This window comes from Notolabrus celidotus, chromosome 9 (genome assembly GCF_009762535.1).
Source record: "Notolabrus celidotus isolate fNotCel1 chromosome 9, fNotCel1.pri, whole genome shotgun sequence".
Classification (NCBI taxonomy): domain Eukaryota; kingdom Metazoa; phylum Chordata; class Actinopteri; order Labriformes; family Labridae; genus Notolabrus; species Notolabrus celidotus.
This window is the reverse complement of record NC_048280.1, coordinates 17,602,793-17,617,613: the sequence shown is the minus strand read 5'-3', so window position 1 is coordinate 17,617,613 and position 14,821 is coordinate 17,602,793. Positions and strand designations below refer to the sequence as shown.

The following is a 14,821-nucleotide window of genomic DNA, read 5'->3' as shown; positions in this document are numbered from 1 at the left end:
CTGGGCAGTGTGCCCTTTACACGCTGTTCTATCATTCCTCTTTCCTCCTTTCTCCATCACTCTCTGTCTCTTTTCCTCTCCATTCTTCTGCAACATGCTACTCTCTAATTTTCAATTAAACTGGTAACACAGCACCATTTCATTTCCGTCTCTATTTCAGAAATCACTTCCTGGTTCTGGCCTGTCTCTGTCATTCTTTTTGTTTTCCATCTCTGCCCCCATTTCTTAGCTTCCCCCTCCTCTCTGCCTGGGCACTGTTCCCGAAGCTCAGACAGAGCCACAGCCAAAATGGAGGAAAAGCACAATCAGGCACCAGTCCCCAAGTAGTTCGCATACAACATGTTTGGTTTCTTTTCCTTGAGATATTACTCCTTGCCGTGGACTCCTTTACAATTTGTCTTCTTTTTCTCTAAAATGCTGCTACAGTGCAGCAGAGTGCGGCAGGTGCTCTAGAACTGGACTACACTAAACCAAATCAGCTCTGACTTTTAAATAACAAATATGCCAGGCAGGATTGCAGATTCATTTCTAACATTGGTGCACTTAAGAATGAGATTATTTTCTTTGTTTCATAAAACATGAACCTTGGTTAGAATAGTTCATTTTTGTTTTGTCAAGCTTCAGAGTTTGAAGCTTTGCACAGGCAGACACTGAATATATCTTTGATTTTGTCTGTTAAATAATGTGTATGTAGCTACGAAAGAAAGGAAATGTTAAAGCTTTAGCGCTTCAGTATTTGCTTAAGCGTGAGGAAAGGCCCACAATTTAAACCTCAGCTGAACATTTCTCTCTTTTGTTGCTCAAGAATCCTATGCAGACAGTGAAATTAGTCTAATGTAGAAAGCACTAAGTAGCAGTAGTTTATGAGCTGCACAGAAATGTGCACACGCTCAGCTCTCTCTCACTCACACACATGCACACAAACACACACACTACAAAGTAGCAGAAATTTATGAGCTGCATACATGGAACATAAAACCAGTGACCTTCAGCAGTGTGAGGGGCTATATAGCAATGAGGACCTGTTTCTCTGTGGAGAAGGAAGTCACTACTTCACAGAGATACATGCTCACTCATCTCCTGGCCCTGTATTGACCAATAGCAGGTTTCAGACAGGACACAGTGATCTTTGATTTAAGTTATTCTGTTTGAGAGTTCTGTGTTTAAGTGTGTTAGTTAAAAAAAGCATGTATGATCAGCTGATTAGTGAATAAATGCACTCTTAGCCTGACACACAAGAATACATTAAAAACCTTTTAAACCCTACCAACTAGCTCCATGATGGTTTATAGCTTTAGTTATTTATAAACTTACAGATACATATTCAGATATTAATATACATTTTACATCTGCACCAACAACTGGTGAAAATATATCTACTTGTGTGTATTAGATTGGGGCTATGCCTCTATGTGCATGTCTGCATGAATGGCTGTGCTGCATGCATGTGTATGCACACACGCCTGTGTTTTAATTGGGCTAAAGCTGTGAAGTGAGGCAGTAAGTCATGCTAGAGGAGGGGCAGGGGAAAAGGGGGACGGTAAGGGTAATGGGGGAATGAGGGGGAGGGGAAACAAGGGGGAAACAGAAAGAGAAAGGGAAGGAGGAAAGGGAGATATAAGGAGGAGGGGGAAAAGGAAGAGGTGGAGGAATAAGGGGAAGTCAGTATGTGGATGTGGGGATTGTGGAAAGGAGGCAAAAAAGGAAATCAAGGGCAATAAGTGCAGAAGCAGCAAAAAGGGGGAAAAGGTGAGGACAGGGAAGGTAGAAGAAGAATAACAACACAGGAGGGATAACACGGACAGGGGGGTTGTGTGTAGAGTAGGCGGAGTGTGTGGGGGGGTGGGGGGGTAGCATGTATATGAGTCATCCGTCCTGGTTCCCCTGGGGTGGGGGGTGTATTCTAACTGAGCCCCTGGCTTCTCCTCCCTGCCACTGGACTAGGCCCCAGTCATTAAACCTCTGGCTGCCAGCCAGCTCTTTTAACACAGGCAAGGGCCTTTTACGGCGTGTCTGTAGAAAATAAATCACACTGTGTGAATAATATATCTCTGGCAAAGGCATTGGCAGGAGGGGAGGGGAGGAAGGGGAGGAAGGAGAGATTGGTGAATTATAGTTGTCTCCATCCATGCATTACGTTCTCTCTATCCCCAGCCAGATGTGCTCAAAGACAGCAGAATACAGAATGTACCAAAATACACACTAGTCTTGTAGTAAGAATACGGTGCTCCCCTGCCTCTTTGTCTGCTCTAAGTCCTGAGAGTGCCGTACATAGCACATTTATAAAAAGGAACCACCTTGAGGATTATGCTGCTGTTCACATTTAAAATGGTTAAATCCCTGTTCCATAAAACATGTGACTAAGTTTCACACCTGAAAATGATAAGCCTGTTATCAACAGGGAAAACAAAATTAGAGAACTCACCTAATAGTTTTTGCTTCCTATTTAGCTCTGTTAACAGTTCTGCAACCTGGCTAGGTCAAGGCGATACACAAACAGGCTTTAACATTCAGATGTTTTACAGTAACACTAACACACCTGCGCAGCATGCACATCCAGTGTTCTCTTATACAACTAGATCTGCACACAAGCCTTGTGCAGGCTATGTCAAGATTGTAGGGAAATAAATCACTTAATCTGTGGTCCAAGAGGTGTGACAAAAGGAAGCCACACTGTAAAAACACTACCAATGTCAAGTGCTTGTGTTTTTATCTCCCCTGTGGAGTATGAGACACTCTCAGTTTTAGTTTTGTTTCAGTCACATTCCTGCTCCTACTTTCCGCTAACAGTTAGTGTATCATTGTTTCATGATCAGAGTTGTAGTGAGATTGAAAGCTGAGTTGAAAGCTGCAGTTAGATTCAGCTGCTTTTTGGTCTATAATTGGAGGGAAGCTACAGGTAGTCAATCCTGTGTGGACCAGTTAACACACCAAAGTATGTCAAACATCTAAATAGATATTACTTCTGCTGTTCTTGTTTATGACACTACAACAAGGAAGTTACTACAAAGCATTGTTTTAAAATAAACATATAATTTTATTGTTGGTGAGTCTTACCAGTGAGGGAGGGATTGGAGCACTTGTCCAATTGACCCGGCTCTTGTCGAGCAGTTTGGAATGACAGTAAGCCTTGATCTCCAAACTCAGTGAGTCTCGTCTTCCTGCTCCTCCCACTGCAATCATCCCCGTGTAACCCCATAATGAGGTCAGACGCAGACTCAGATCGGTGTGATTGGTTGCTGTAGCTGCTCATGAAGCTGTTAATTGGCTGTCGAACCTGACGGGATAGGAACTGGTTGTCAGCAAGAGAGTGTGTGGACAGCTGGTCGGACTCAAACATCCCTAAGCTGGACCCCAGGCCTGAGGCTCTCCCACTGCCCCTCTGCTTCTCCAGATGCTTTGAGGAGCCCTGATTGGCCAGGTCCCTCCTGTCACTCAGCATGCTCAGGCGTGCATTTGTCTTAGCTCCACTGAAGAGCCCGCCCAGCTCCTGGCGGTCTCGCAGTGAAAGGAGGGGTTCATCCTTGTGCTTGTGTTTGTGCTTGTGCTTCCTCTTATGGAGGCGAACCCCTGCAAGACTTCCTGCATTGCCACTTCCCAAGGAGCCCAGGCCCTCTCTCACTGAGGGCGCCTGGAGGGGGGCACTGGTGCTGCGGAGCTTGGCCCCTGGCTGGAGCTTTGGGTGTCCACTAGGATGGAAAGCCTTGGGTGGAGGGACTGCTGGCCTCATGAAGGGAGATGGAGGTGCAGGGCCTAGTGAGTGATGGGGCAGGTAAAATGGGGGAGGAGGGGGGAAGTAGCCCAGACTCAGATGAGGTGCGTAAGGCATCGCATATGGTGCTGCATAGTAATTTCCCCCAGCCAGCGGATAACCGTATCCTTGAACGAAAGGCAGCTTGGATGTGATTGGCTCGCTGGCTTTGGCTGGACGACCTCGTCTCCTCTTAGCCTTAAGATCAGCACTCCTGCGGAGATACGAGCTGGAGTCACAGGAGTAGGAGTCGTAGGTAACAGGGTAGTAATGATGGAAGTTGAGGCGGAAAATTGATGGGTACGGGTGCTGGGGATAGCAAGTGAATCGTCTGTGAGACACTCTTAGCTGCTGGAGCTTCATCACAACCTACAAGAAAGCAAAAAAGAACATTTAGGAAAAGATACCAAATACACTACGCTCATTCATGGCTGAATATGACGAACAGAATTATGATTTGTTTTTCTAACCTCTTCCAGTTCAGAGAGAAAATGAAGATGATCCCGACTTTGTAGGCACTTTCTCTTCCGCCGATGATGTTTTTGCTTCTTTTCCTGCTGTGACAGGAAGTTGTCGGCAGTAGTCACTTGGCGATCGCAGCGAGCTCTGTTGTTCCTATTGGAGGCTTCTAAGGCTGCTGCTTCAGCAGCCTCATACCCACATAAGTCAAATGAGTACCTGTTTGAGCGCAACATATAATCACATTAATGCCAACACCTTAAGAAGTATATGTCAGTCTAAAAAAATCCACATGAATGACCTTAATAATGGTTCAAGTAATGTAAGGAGGTATATACGCTGTGTAGTGTACCTGCGTCTGGAGGCAGGGCCCTTCTCAGTTTGGTCTGAGGTGCTGTTGTTGTCTGTTCCAATCCCACTGTCACTGGGTATAGTCTCCTCACTGTGGGACTCGCTGATCGGGGACAGGGTTGCTTCTTTCACTGATGCACCCTCCGACAGGTGGGAGGGGGAATTAGCCAGAAGGCGTGGAGGAGACAGCTTCCATCCTCCAGAGAGGAAGCCTCTGCCGGGCGGCTTGGAGGGCAGGGCTGAGATAGGCTGCAGACTGGGCATAGTGGCGTCAGGGTGGCTTGCTCTTAAGGATGGAGCAGTGGAGTTGGGAGATGAGGTGGAGGAAGGCACTGCAGGGCTCTCATAGAGACTAGAAGTGGAGATGGACATCAGAGGCTTGTCCCTAGAGGGTTTAGGGGGGATGGAGCCTTGGGTTTCTGCTCTGGGTTTACGGCCTCTCTTCTTACCAATGTAGATGGTTCCTCTTTTACTGACATTTATCTGTTTTCCCAGCCGAGCCTCGATGGTTGATGCCATGGCGGTCATCGCTGAGGTTACCGGGGCAGAGGATGACTTCAGAGCCAAAGTTCCATTCTGATTGGAGCCTGAAAGAATCTCATTCAGGATGCTTTGCATTTTCCCTAGCTTCTTATTCACTGGCCTGGAAAAGCCCCTGCCGCGCTTTAGTTTCAGACTGGTAGAGTTAACACTGGTAGTGGTGGCCATTTGAACTAATGTGTTTAGAGTGTGTGTCTTTCTTCTTCGGATTAGCCCTGCAGAGGCTTCCTGTGCCAGCGGACTTGGGGGTGATGTTGAGGTGCCCTCATGGATAGTCTCCACTGTAAGGAGTGGTTGTTTTTTGGGGCGTCCTCGTTTCCTCTTGATGGGTGTATGGACAGTCAGGCTGTCGGTGTTGGTGTAGAGGGGGCTAGAGGGGGTGATGGGGAAGGCTGAGGGTGGGTCAGCCAAGGTGGAGGGGCTAGCCCTGATGTCTCTCTGGGGTGGTGTGAGACTTGCATGGCTTTTGGCTTTCAGGTAGGACCACCTGTCCTTGGTCTTGCTTTGTCTGGAGCTGGTTGTGGAGCTGGTGCTGTGGCTGGGGCTCGGACTCAGGGCAGCCCGTGGTCTGGGGCTTGGACTGGGACTGGGGCTAATGTTGAGCCTGGGTTTAGGACTTGGGATGGGACTGATGCTACTCCTTGGGCTCGGGCTGGGGTTTGGGCTCGGGAGTCTTGGGTTGTTGTTAATATTGGGCTTGTTGATATGATTGTGGGTTGGTTCTCTGGGTTTAAGAGCGTCTGTGCTGATCCTAGGACGTCCTGCAGGGTTCTTTTTCACCCTGCTTGACTCTGGGTCAGTTCCACTTGTAACTACTTCACCTCTTTCTGGCCTGTCAACCCTTTCTCCCTTTTCTCTCTTATCGCCTTTATCTACTTTTTCACTTCTTTCTCTACTGACTTCAGCCTGGCTTGTGAGTCGAGAGTCATTTTTGTGAGTCTCTGTCTTATGTGCTACTTTGGGTTCTGGTGGCCCGGGCTGGTGCTTCTCCGTACTCTCCTGCCGTTGCTGTGATTGCTCTACTCCACAAAACGGCTCGTCAAAAGAGGGCCTCCTCCGCCTCTTCCTTCCTTTCCCTTCCTCTGTCAACATAGGCATCCCTCTCTCATCTTCTTCTCCTCTCCTCCCGGCATTTGCTCGCTCTCTGTCCTCTTTCCTCCTTTCCTCCCTATCTTCATGGAAGCGCTCAGCCGTCTCCTCCTGCCTGTACTTCTGTCTCTCCTCTGTATCCGCCGGGCTCTCCGATCCTTTCTCTGCCTGTCGTCCCCAAGGTGTTTCGGCACTGTTGGGATTACTGAGCGTCCTCTGGGAGTCCTTCCTGCCGTACTTCCTCTTGATGTTCCCAAAGAGCTGCTCACTGACCTCTTGCAGACCCCTCCCCCTGGAGACAGGTAAACATAGGAAAAATAACGACATGTGAAATTAGCGGGGAGAGGGGGGGAATGCAAGGTATTCTGCCTGTACTCCAGAAACACCAGCAGTTTGAACATTTATGATTGCTGTGTCACCACACATAAAATTGATATCATCTCTCACCTCTCACTCTTAAAGGTACAGTGTGTAATATTTAGCAGCATTTAGCAGAACTGACTTGATAGAAATGGAATATGATACTCATTAGTATGTTTAAATTAGTGTTTAACCACTAATCACTAAGAATGAGCCTTTTATATCTACATATAGAGCACGTCCCCTTCTTCAGAAGCCATCTAGCACCGCCATGTTTCTACTGTAGCACAGAACTGACAAAATAGCAATTCATGCATTTTTTATTCAGTGGGTGGCCACTGAAATGCATTAGTTGGAAGACGAAGTGGAAGATGAGAGTAATAATTTGTTTTGTTAGAAGTTTTTAATAATAAACGTTTTCTTGAGCTCTTAATAAACAGTTTTTAAGAATACTTCTTTACACATGTATAAATATAAATAACTACAGTTGAAATCGTCCTTTCTCCTAAATAAGCATTTCGATATTTTTAGCTAATGAAAGTTTGAATTAAAGCATGAAAATGTATTCTATATTTACACAAATGTCAATGTGTATCAATGTATTTCCCATATTCCCAGTGTAAATTATTGTGCTCATGTTTGGCCCACAAAAAGATCCATTACACAATAAAATGAACCATACCTGCTAAGAGAGGTCAGGTTGAGAATACTGGCGTCTGTGACTACCGGCAGCTGCAAGTCTGGAGTCAGAGATCTCTGAGGTGAGGGGCTCTGTGTAGCTGATCGAGAGAAAGGTTGGCCCAGTTCTCTGGATGTCTGTGAATCTGCAGGGTTGTTTGGGGAAGCAGAAGGTGCCGTAGACGTGATCCAGTCTTGATTGATTTGGTGTTGGTGGAATTGTGGCGAGTGGGCGTGCTGTGTTTGCTGTGTGTGTGAGAGTGTGTGTGCAGGAAGGAGGGAGCTGCGGAGCTGGTGTTTGGGCGGAGTGTGATCTCCCAGTAGTTGCAGCAGGCCTCCTTCTCTCTGCTCAGGCATTCTGAACTGGCGCTCGTAAGTCTGGAGACGACAGAAGAGAGAAAACAAAGTCTGGTTACTACACACAAACTCAGATCACAAGACCACTTTTTACAGCTGCAGGGAAGACAAATGATATGATAATACTGCCATAACTCTATGACTGCTCTATTTCCTGTCTTCATAACACCAGCCTATTATGCAGAGAAAACACACACATGTAGCATAGCATCCAGTTCAGCATACACTTTATTTTGTCTGCACAAATCAAATCAGTGAATTGTTTTGCTGTGATGATACATTCTTGTACTTTCACAGAAGGACTGAGGCTTTAAATACATCTTGTGTGCATGAGCAAACAGTGCGCCACAAACAAAAGGCTTGTTTACAGAGCAATTAAATTCCTGTGGCAAGGATGTTGCATGCTGGGAGAGCTGGGGGGATGTAGTTTGGGTGTCTGACTGCACACATATTTAAACACAGTAGTCTTGCTCTGCCATGTCCCTGTCTGCCCTAAACCAAATATTGTACTATATATCATTTTATTTCATTGGCAGCTTTCCTTCTCTGTTTACACATGTATCATGCACTGTTGAATTGTTTACCCCTGTACTGCTTACTGAATATAAATCCTGAACCATAGCATCTTTTTCTTACAATTTTCCAGCGAAGGGACAAAAAATTTGCAGTTAAACTTTTTACAGTAACCATTGGACATCTGTTCATGTAACACTGAAATGCTAAACAAATGATGTTCTGTGTTATACAGTAAAAACCCTGCCGAAGGTATCCGTGCTGCATAATCAGCTGTTCTGTTTGAAGATGAGAAATAGAGCAGCGGATGGCCTTTGTGGTTTAGCCTGTTATTAACAGACTCAGTATGACGCAACAAGACACTGCTCTGCTGCGCTGCAGGGAGATGTAACCTAACCACAGGCCTGCCTCTCAGTATATACACACAGGCAAGCAATCACACACTCATACACATTAGTACAGTGGATGTACACATTCAAAGGCTTTATGAAATCCTGCCTGCACAGATAGCAGAACAAAATGCAAATGTATGACACACAGGCAACTAATTTAAGTCTAGATGGATGAGCGCCTTTCACAATGCACACATTCTTACACCCATGATAAGGAAGTATATGATGCACAAAGATCTTATCATGCACCTATTAAAAGAACAAGCTCTTCAGTTTTTCTGTCTTCGTACTCTGATAATGTTTGGCCCTCATATCATCAGCAACTCACGATCCAATTCACCTTCTTTCAAATCTTTTTCTTCCTTTTCTCTTTCTGCTCTTCCATCATAAGCCAGACATTTCCCCTCAGAAGCAAGCTTCACGCTAACAAGCACACATGAACGCTAAGTAACACAAAACTCAGACAGCTCATGGATGAGAACACACACTGCAAACATGCAAGCAAATACTGGGCATGGTAAATGATTAACAATGCCACACTCTCATTTATATACTCAACACACAGCTACAATAGCCTCTTCGCTCTGAGATGTGTGTGTATGTGTAAGTGTGAATGTATGAGTGTGCATGGTGACACAGGAGAAGGGACCCTGTGAGTCCACAGAGGGATAAGATGACAGACACCTGATACACATATGCTTTCTCATTTAACCTGTCCAAGAGTACCTGCTGTTTCAGGTTAAAGGAAGGCACACAGGAAGAGAGAGAAAAGGAGATGGAGATGGTTAGACACACACGCACATGCACACCCACACACAAAATATATCCTCCCCTCTAACCACACAGCAACCACAGGGAGATAATAAAGAGAGAGGGGCATGTACACCTTTCCTACTTCCTAAAGATAGAAGAGCAAAAGAGAAGAGAAAAAAAGACAGGAATAGGGAGCTCACCCTCCTCTCTGGTTGTGGTTTGGCACCAGTTCAGCTTTTTGTTCTTAGTTTCCGCCCTTCTACCACATCCCTCTCTTCTCCTCTCTACCTCTTACACTCCATGAAGCTGTTCAAGGGAAAACATTCACTGTCTGATATGAACACAAGCAAATATAAATAGATGGAGGTACTCCCGTGGTTTCTGTAGTCAACACAGAACAAAGAGAACTCCTTATTCTTCTTGATTTGCAGACAGTGAGTGTACAGCTTGGTCACTCCTACAGCCTAACACTTTTCCCTTTTCATATGACAATTTCACAAATGTTTTTGGCTCTGCAGGGCTGCATCAAGGCTGCCAGAAAATACATAGCTGTACTTTGAGGAGTAATTCTTATGTATCCTGTTATGTCATGTGATATTCAGAGTATGGAAATCACTGCCTCTGGTAAACAAAATAAGAAGCTCTCTTTGTATTTCAAGGAGGAAATAAAGAATTATCTGGCTTTGAATTCTAGTTATGTTATATCCTGAGCCTGAGCTTTCTTTACAGTATTTATGGGGTTATTTTTTCTTTTATCAGATAGGACAGGTAAAGTGTGACAGGAAGCATTGGGATAAGCGAGAGGGGTAGGAGATCCAGCATAGTGCTGAGGCCAGGAGATGAACCAGCGTCTGCTGCAACAAGGGCTGTGGCCTCTAAGTGGGGCACAGGCTTTAACCCCAGAGCTAAACTGTCAACCCCGCCTGTGTCCCTGGTGTTTATTTTGTTTCACTTAACCTTTTTTGTCTTAACTTCTTAGATTTGATTATTTTTTACTATTTTTCTTTCTTAATTTTGTCATTTCTTTTTTTCTTATTTTCCATCTGTTCCTATTTAAACAGCCCTAAGTTGCATGTTTGTATGAAAGGTGCTTTGTAAATAAAGTCAAGTGCAGTCTGAGTAGGGACTGTAGCCTCCCTGTGCTGCTGCTGGTCTGCAGCAGGGGGCAGTGCTCAGAAAATCAGCACTTTCATGGACTCTGACCCTCTGGAGCAATCCACAAGCGCAAGCGCTGCAAGGCTTTGGCCTTTTCCACCCTGTCTGTCTTCCTACGAGTCCCCGCTGATCGCACTCAGATAAGGAGAGAGGCCAACACAAACCAGAGCCACAGCATGTTCAGTCCTCAGCCTGTTTGATGCATTCTCCCTCCCTTGGGGCTGTGCTTAGGGGTTAGGGGCCATGCTCTGCGGCTAGGTCAACAAAGATTTCTAGGATGTCTTCCTCTGGGTGAGCACTGTAACAACATGGGTTGGTCTCAGTCAGTCACACAGTGCTCTTCCGACAACCAAACGCAGGCAGATATGGAGCTGCACATTCCTTTCAGCTGGTGATGTAACCATCAGATAAGGTCAGAGCGCAGTGGAGGAGGTCATGGATAATATGTGACTAAGTGCTGCAATCACCCAGCTGAAAGGCACTTTGCAAATGAGTCAGCATATATTTACTGACAAATACATGTGAGTGTGTGTCTGGATGTTACGTTCACACTCAGCAGGTTGTTTAAAAGATGTGAATTTTTCTACTCCTCGTTCCTCTGGTTTGATGCGAGGGGAGGTATGTGACGGCCCCTCCTGTCCTTTCCTCTCCTGCAGCCTCTCATTTTCCACTGTTGAATAAACTTAAACTCTCTCTCTCTCTCTTTAACACACACACACACACACACACACACACACACACACACACACACACACACACACACACACACACACACACACACACACACACACACACACACACACACACACACACACAAACAGCACCCTGGCTGCACCATTATACTGGGAAAAAGAACACCCTAAACAGGCACACCCAAATCTCACAACCCCAGCACAACACAAACACACATACAGGACTAAACATATACACAAACTCCATGCACACACACACACACACACACACACACACACACACACACACACACACACACACACACACACACACACACACACACACACACACACACACACACACACACACACACGCTGCCCTTCAAATAGTTTTTCGCAGCCTTTTATTTGGCTGCACGCCCGGTGGTTAGAGTGTTTCATTTTTCCCTGTGTATGGAACTGGGCAGCTGTCCAGACAGACACACAAAGAGAATGAGAGGGAGACAGAGGGAGAGAGAGAGAGAGAGAGAGAGGGGGGGAGAGAGGGAGATAGAGAGAGAGAGAGAGTGGGAGAGAGAGGGAGAGGGGAGGGGGTTAGTGAAAGAATGAGAGAGGCAAAGAAGAGGACCAGCAGAAAAACATGAAGAGAGGTGCCTAGACCCGTTAAAAACTAGTTCCCTCTGAATCTGTACGACTGATATGATCCCCTCTCTCCCTCTTTCTCACGAACACGCACACACACAAACTCTCTCTCTCTCTCTCTCTCCTTGGCTTTGACACCATGCTGTCTCTCTCTGCCCCTGTGGCCTTGTGTGCTGCCCCCCTCATCTCATCCCTCCTTTTCTTCTTCTTCTTTTCTCTTTTCTGGAGTTGACCATTCTCCCCCTGTGGGAACTACCATCCTCCCCACCTCCCCCCTCCGCCCTCTCTCTCCAGCTCCATTCAGCGCGCTGCTTCTCTGTGATCTGGGTTTCTGACAGCTCCGTACACACACACACACACACACACACACACACACACACACACACACACACACACACACACACACACACACACACACACACACACACACACACACACACACACACACACACACACACACACACACAGCTCCTCTGCAAACAAACACCATGAATACTAACACGGCTTTGTGTCCACAGCACTTAAAACAGGGAAGAAGGAGAGGGAGGTGGGGGTGCAGAAAAAAGGAGGGAAAAGCGACGGAGGAGAAAAGAGGCACTGTGTTGATCTTGTGGCCACTCTCACAGACCCCCCCTCCATCCCTCCCTCCCTCCCTCCCTCCTTCCACCCCCCCTCCATCCCTGTTTCTCGTTCTCTCGTTCTTCCCACCAGTTCTCCCGGGAATAAAGACTTCCATTCATGCGCCTGAGGAGACCCACAGCAGGGGAGAGAAAAGAGGGAGGGAAGAGGGGGGAGGAAAGAGGAGGAGGAGGGGGATGTCAAGGTGGGATAGCTGGGATCAAGCCGACAGCCTTAAATGTGTGTGTCACTTTTTTTCTAATATCACTTAGCATGTGCTAACTTAGCCAACACTTGAAACAATTTCTGAGTCCTGGCAGCGTCTGTGCCAGTCAAGGCATCTTCTGGGAAAGCTGGGTGGGAAAGTTTGGAAAATTGGGCTTCATTCAAAACATCCAACAACATCCAATCTCAGACTAATGCTGCAATTGCAAAAGTATGTGTTCAGCCTAAAGCCACTATTTAGCAAAACAAAAGACTTGATTATTTGGGAAAAAAAACTCTTCACTTTCCTCTGTTATGTGCCCTCCCTGCTCAGAATTATCATGTATTTGATCTACAGTACACCACATTCATCCTCCAAGCAACAGATTTAATGCACAGCAGTAGGTGTCAAGTAAAATGTTCCCTCCTACGACCACAGCAGTAATCCTTCAGATTGGAGTGCTCCTAAAGATAGCAGCGAAACACCCAAGAGTCTTCTTGTCACACTCTCTTCAGACACGCTCACACGTAGATGACTCAATCTGAACAAAAGCCTCTGATTGGCTAAACCCAGGCATGTTATTACGGTGCAATTGGAGGTTTTCACCCTCTCTGTAATGACAGACACGTTTACATGCTACACAAAGTATACGTCTAATCCCTGCTATTAGCATTAATGGTGCGTGTGCAGGCATATGTGTGAATAGCACTAAGAACCACATTAAGAGTGTTTTTTCAGAGTGATTATTAAAGCGATTATGTCGCAATTGTTCCTTTTATGGAGGTGGCCAAACCTCCAGTGGCAGTTTTATGCATTTCAGTCAGCACAAAGAAAATGTACACAAATGTACACAATCATAGAGATTGGCCACACACGTACGCACGCACACGCACACGCACACACACACACACTAGTCTAGTAAAGGTTGGACAGCTTCATAAATACACACAAAGGTTCAATCAATGCATTTATTGTGGAATTTAAATTACATACCCATTCATACATGTGTGTAACACACAGCACAAAACCAAAGGAACGTGTTTCTCAACACACACTGTGCACCATATGAGCCAATCGTACCACTTCAGTACAACAGGAAACAATTAACAGCCAATGAGCTGCTCTAAATCCTAAGGGATGACTTCCTGTGTGGAATGATGGGTAATTCAAGACAGAAGCTGTGCTGAGATTAAACACTTCCTCTGTGGTAAACAGTGGTACAGCCAAGCCTCACTCACTGATAAGTTATTCAAAACCATTTTACTCAAATGCAGCTTTTTCTTTACAACAGAGTAATAATCACAAAGACTCATCATATAACCTGAATGTTCAATACAGAAGTAGAGAGAACTCTATAATCATGTGATCTATTCCACTTAAAAAAAAAAAAGATTAACCATTAGTCAATCATTGGCTTATTAAGATTAAACACTGCCATCAGTCAGTGCTACACATGTTTCAGCACAACAGACTGTCATTTTCACAACATCAAGCTAATTAAAATAATGTATGCTTGGAGCAAGCGGCAACCTCCAGTCTCAAACTGTGAAGCCCATTCAGAAGTGTTATAAACTGCAATTCATCGAGAGTCCGCTTGAGGTTGGCTGCAGGAACACCGGAAACCACATACACACCAGTACAAAAAAGACGATCTTTGCAGAAGAAATACTCTCTACGTAGATAATTTCTCCATCGGCACACATTGTACGGGGGTCGAATTTCTTTCTAACGTGACTGTTCAGAAGATATTAAGATTACAAGTTTTTGCCCAAATAAGGACATGACTGACTTGACTCCCGGTCGGGAACACATAGCTGTTGGCTCGGAGGCTCAAACTCCGCCCCTTCACGTCACTCTATGCCTGGTTGAGTTCCGCATTTCCAATATGCCTGCCGCCATCGTTTGGCTTCAAAATAGCTCTCAGGAACAGATGGGTGATGTCACGAATACTACGTCCATATTTCATACGGTCTATGGTCTTGGAGTAGGGATCTAAATGATCACAAGCCGCTGACTTCTCAGCTCAAAAAGAGAATATTTTATTATTTCTTATCATTTTATTGTACTTACTATAACACTATTTCATCTGATAACTTCTTTCATTTACTTATTTTCAAGCCAACACATTCTGACACAATACGTGGAGGTATGCCATCCACCGTGACACAGAGGAGAAGACGGAGCGCAGCTACAACAAGCTGATGAGGGAGAAAAAATGGCGTCACCAGCGGGTATGTTTTGAACCCTTTCAGAAGATATCGTGATTGCAACTTGCAAAATGTGCACC

General features: G+C 45.6%; 1 protein-coding gene across 1 annotated transcript in view; it reads right to left on the bottom strand.

Moving 5' to 3' along the window:
* setbp1 (SET binding protein 1) overlaps positions 1 to 14,821 on the bottom strand; it is a 42,320-nt gene that overhangs the window by 5,436 nt on the left and 22,063 nt on the right. Inside the window, exons 3-6 of the mRNA XM_034692684.1 lie at positions 7,233 to 7,606; positions 4,563 to 6,482; positions 4,222 to 4,429; positions 3,058 to 4,120 (exon numbers count right to left, since the gene is read on the bottom strand). Of these exons, the coding sequence (XP_034548575.1) occupies positions 3,058 to 4,120; positions 4,222 to 4,429; positions 4,563 to 6,482; positions 7,233 to 7,606 (3,565 nt within the window). The remainder of the gene's footprint in view (positions 1 to 3,057; positions 4,121 to 4,221; positions 4,430 to 4,562; positions 6,483 to 7,232; positions 7,607 to 14,821) is intronic.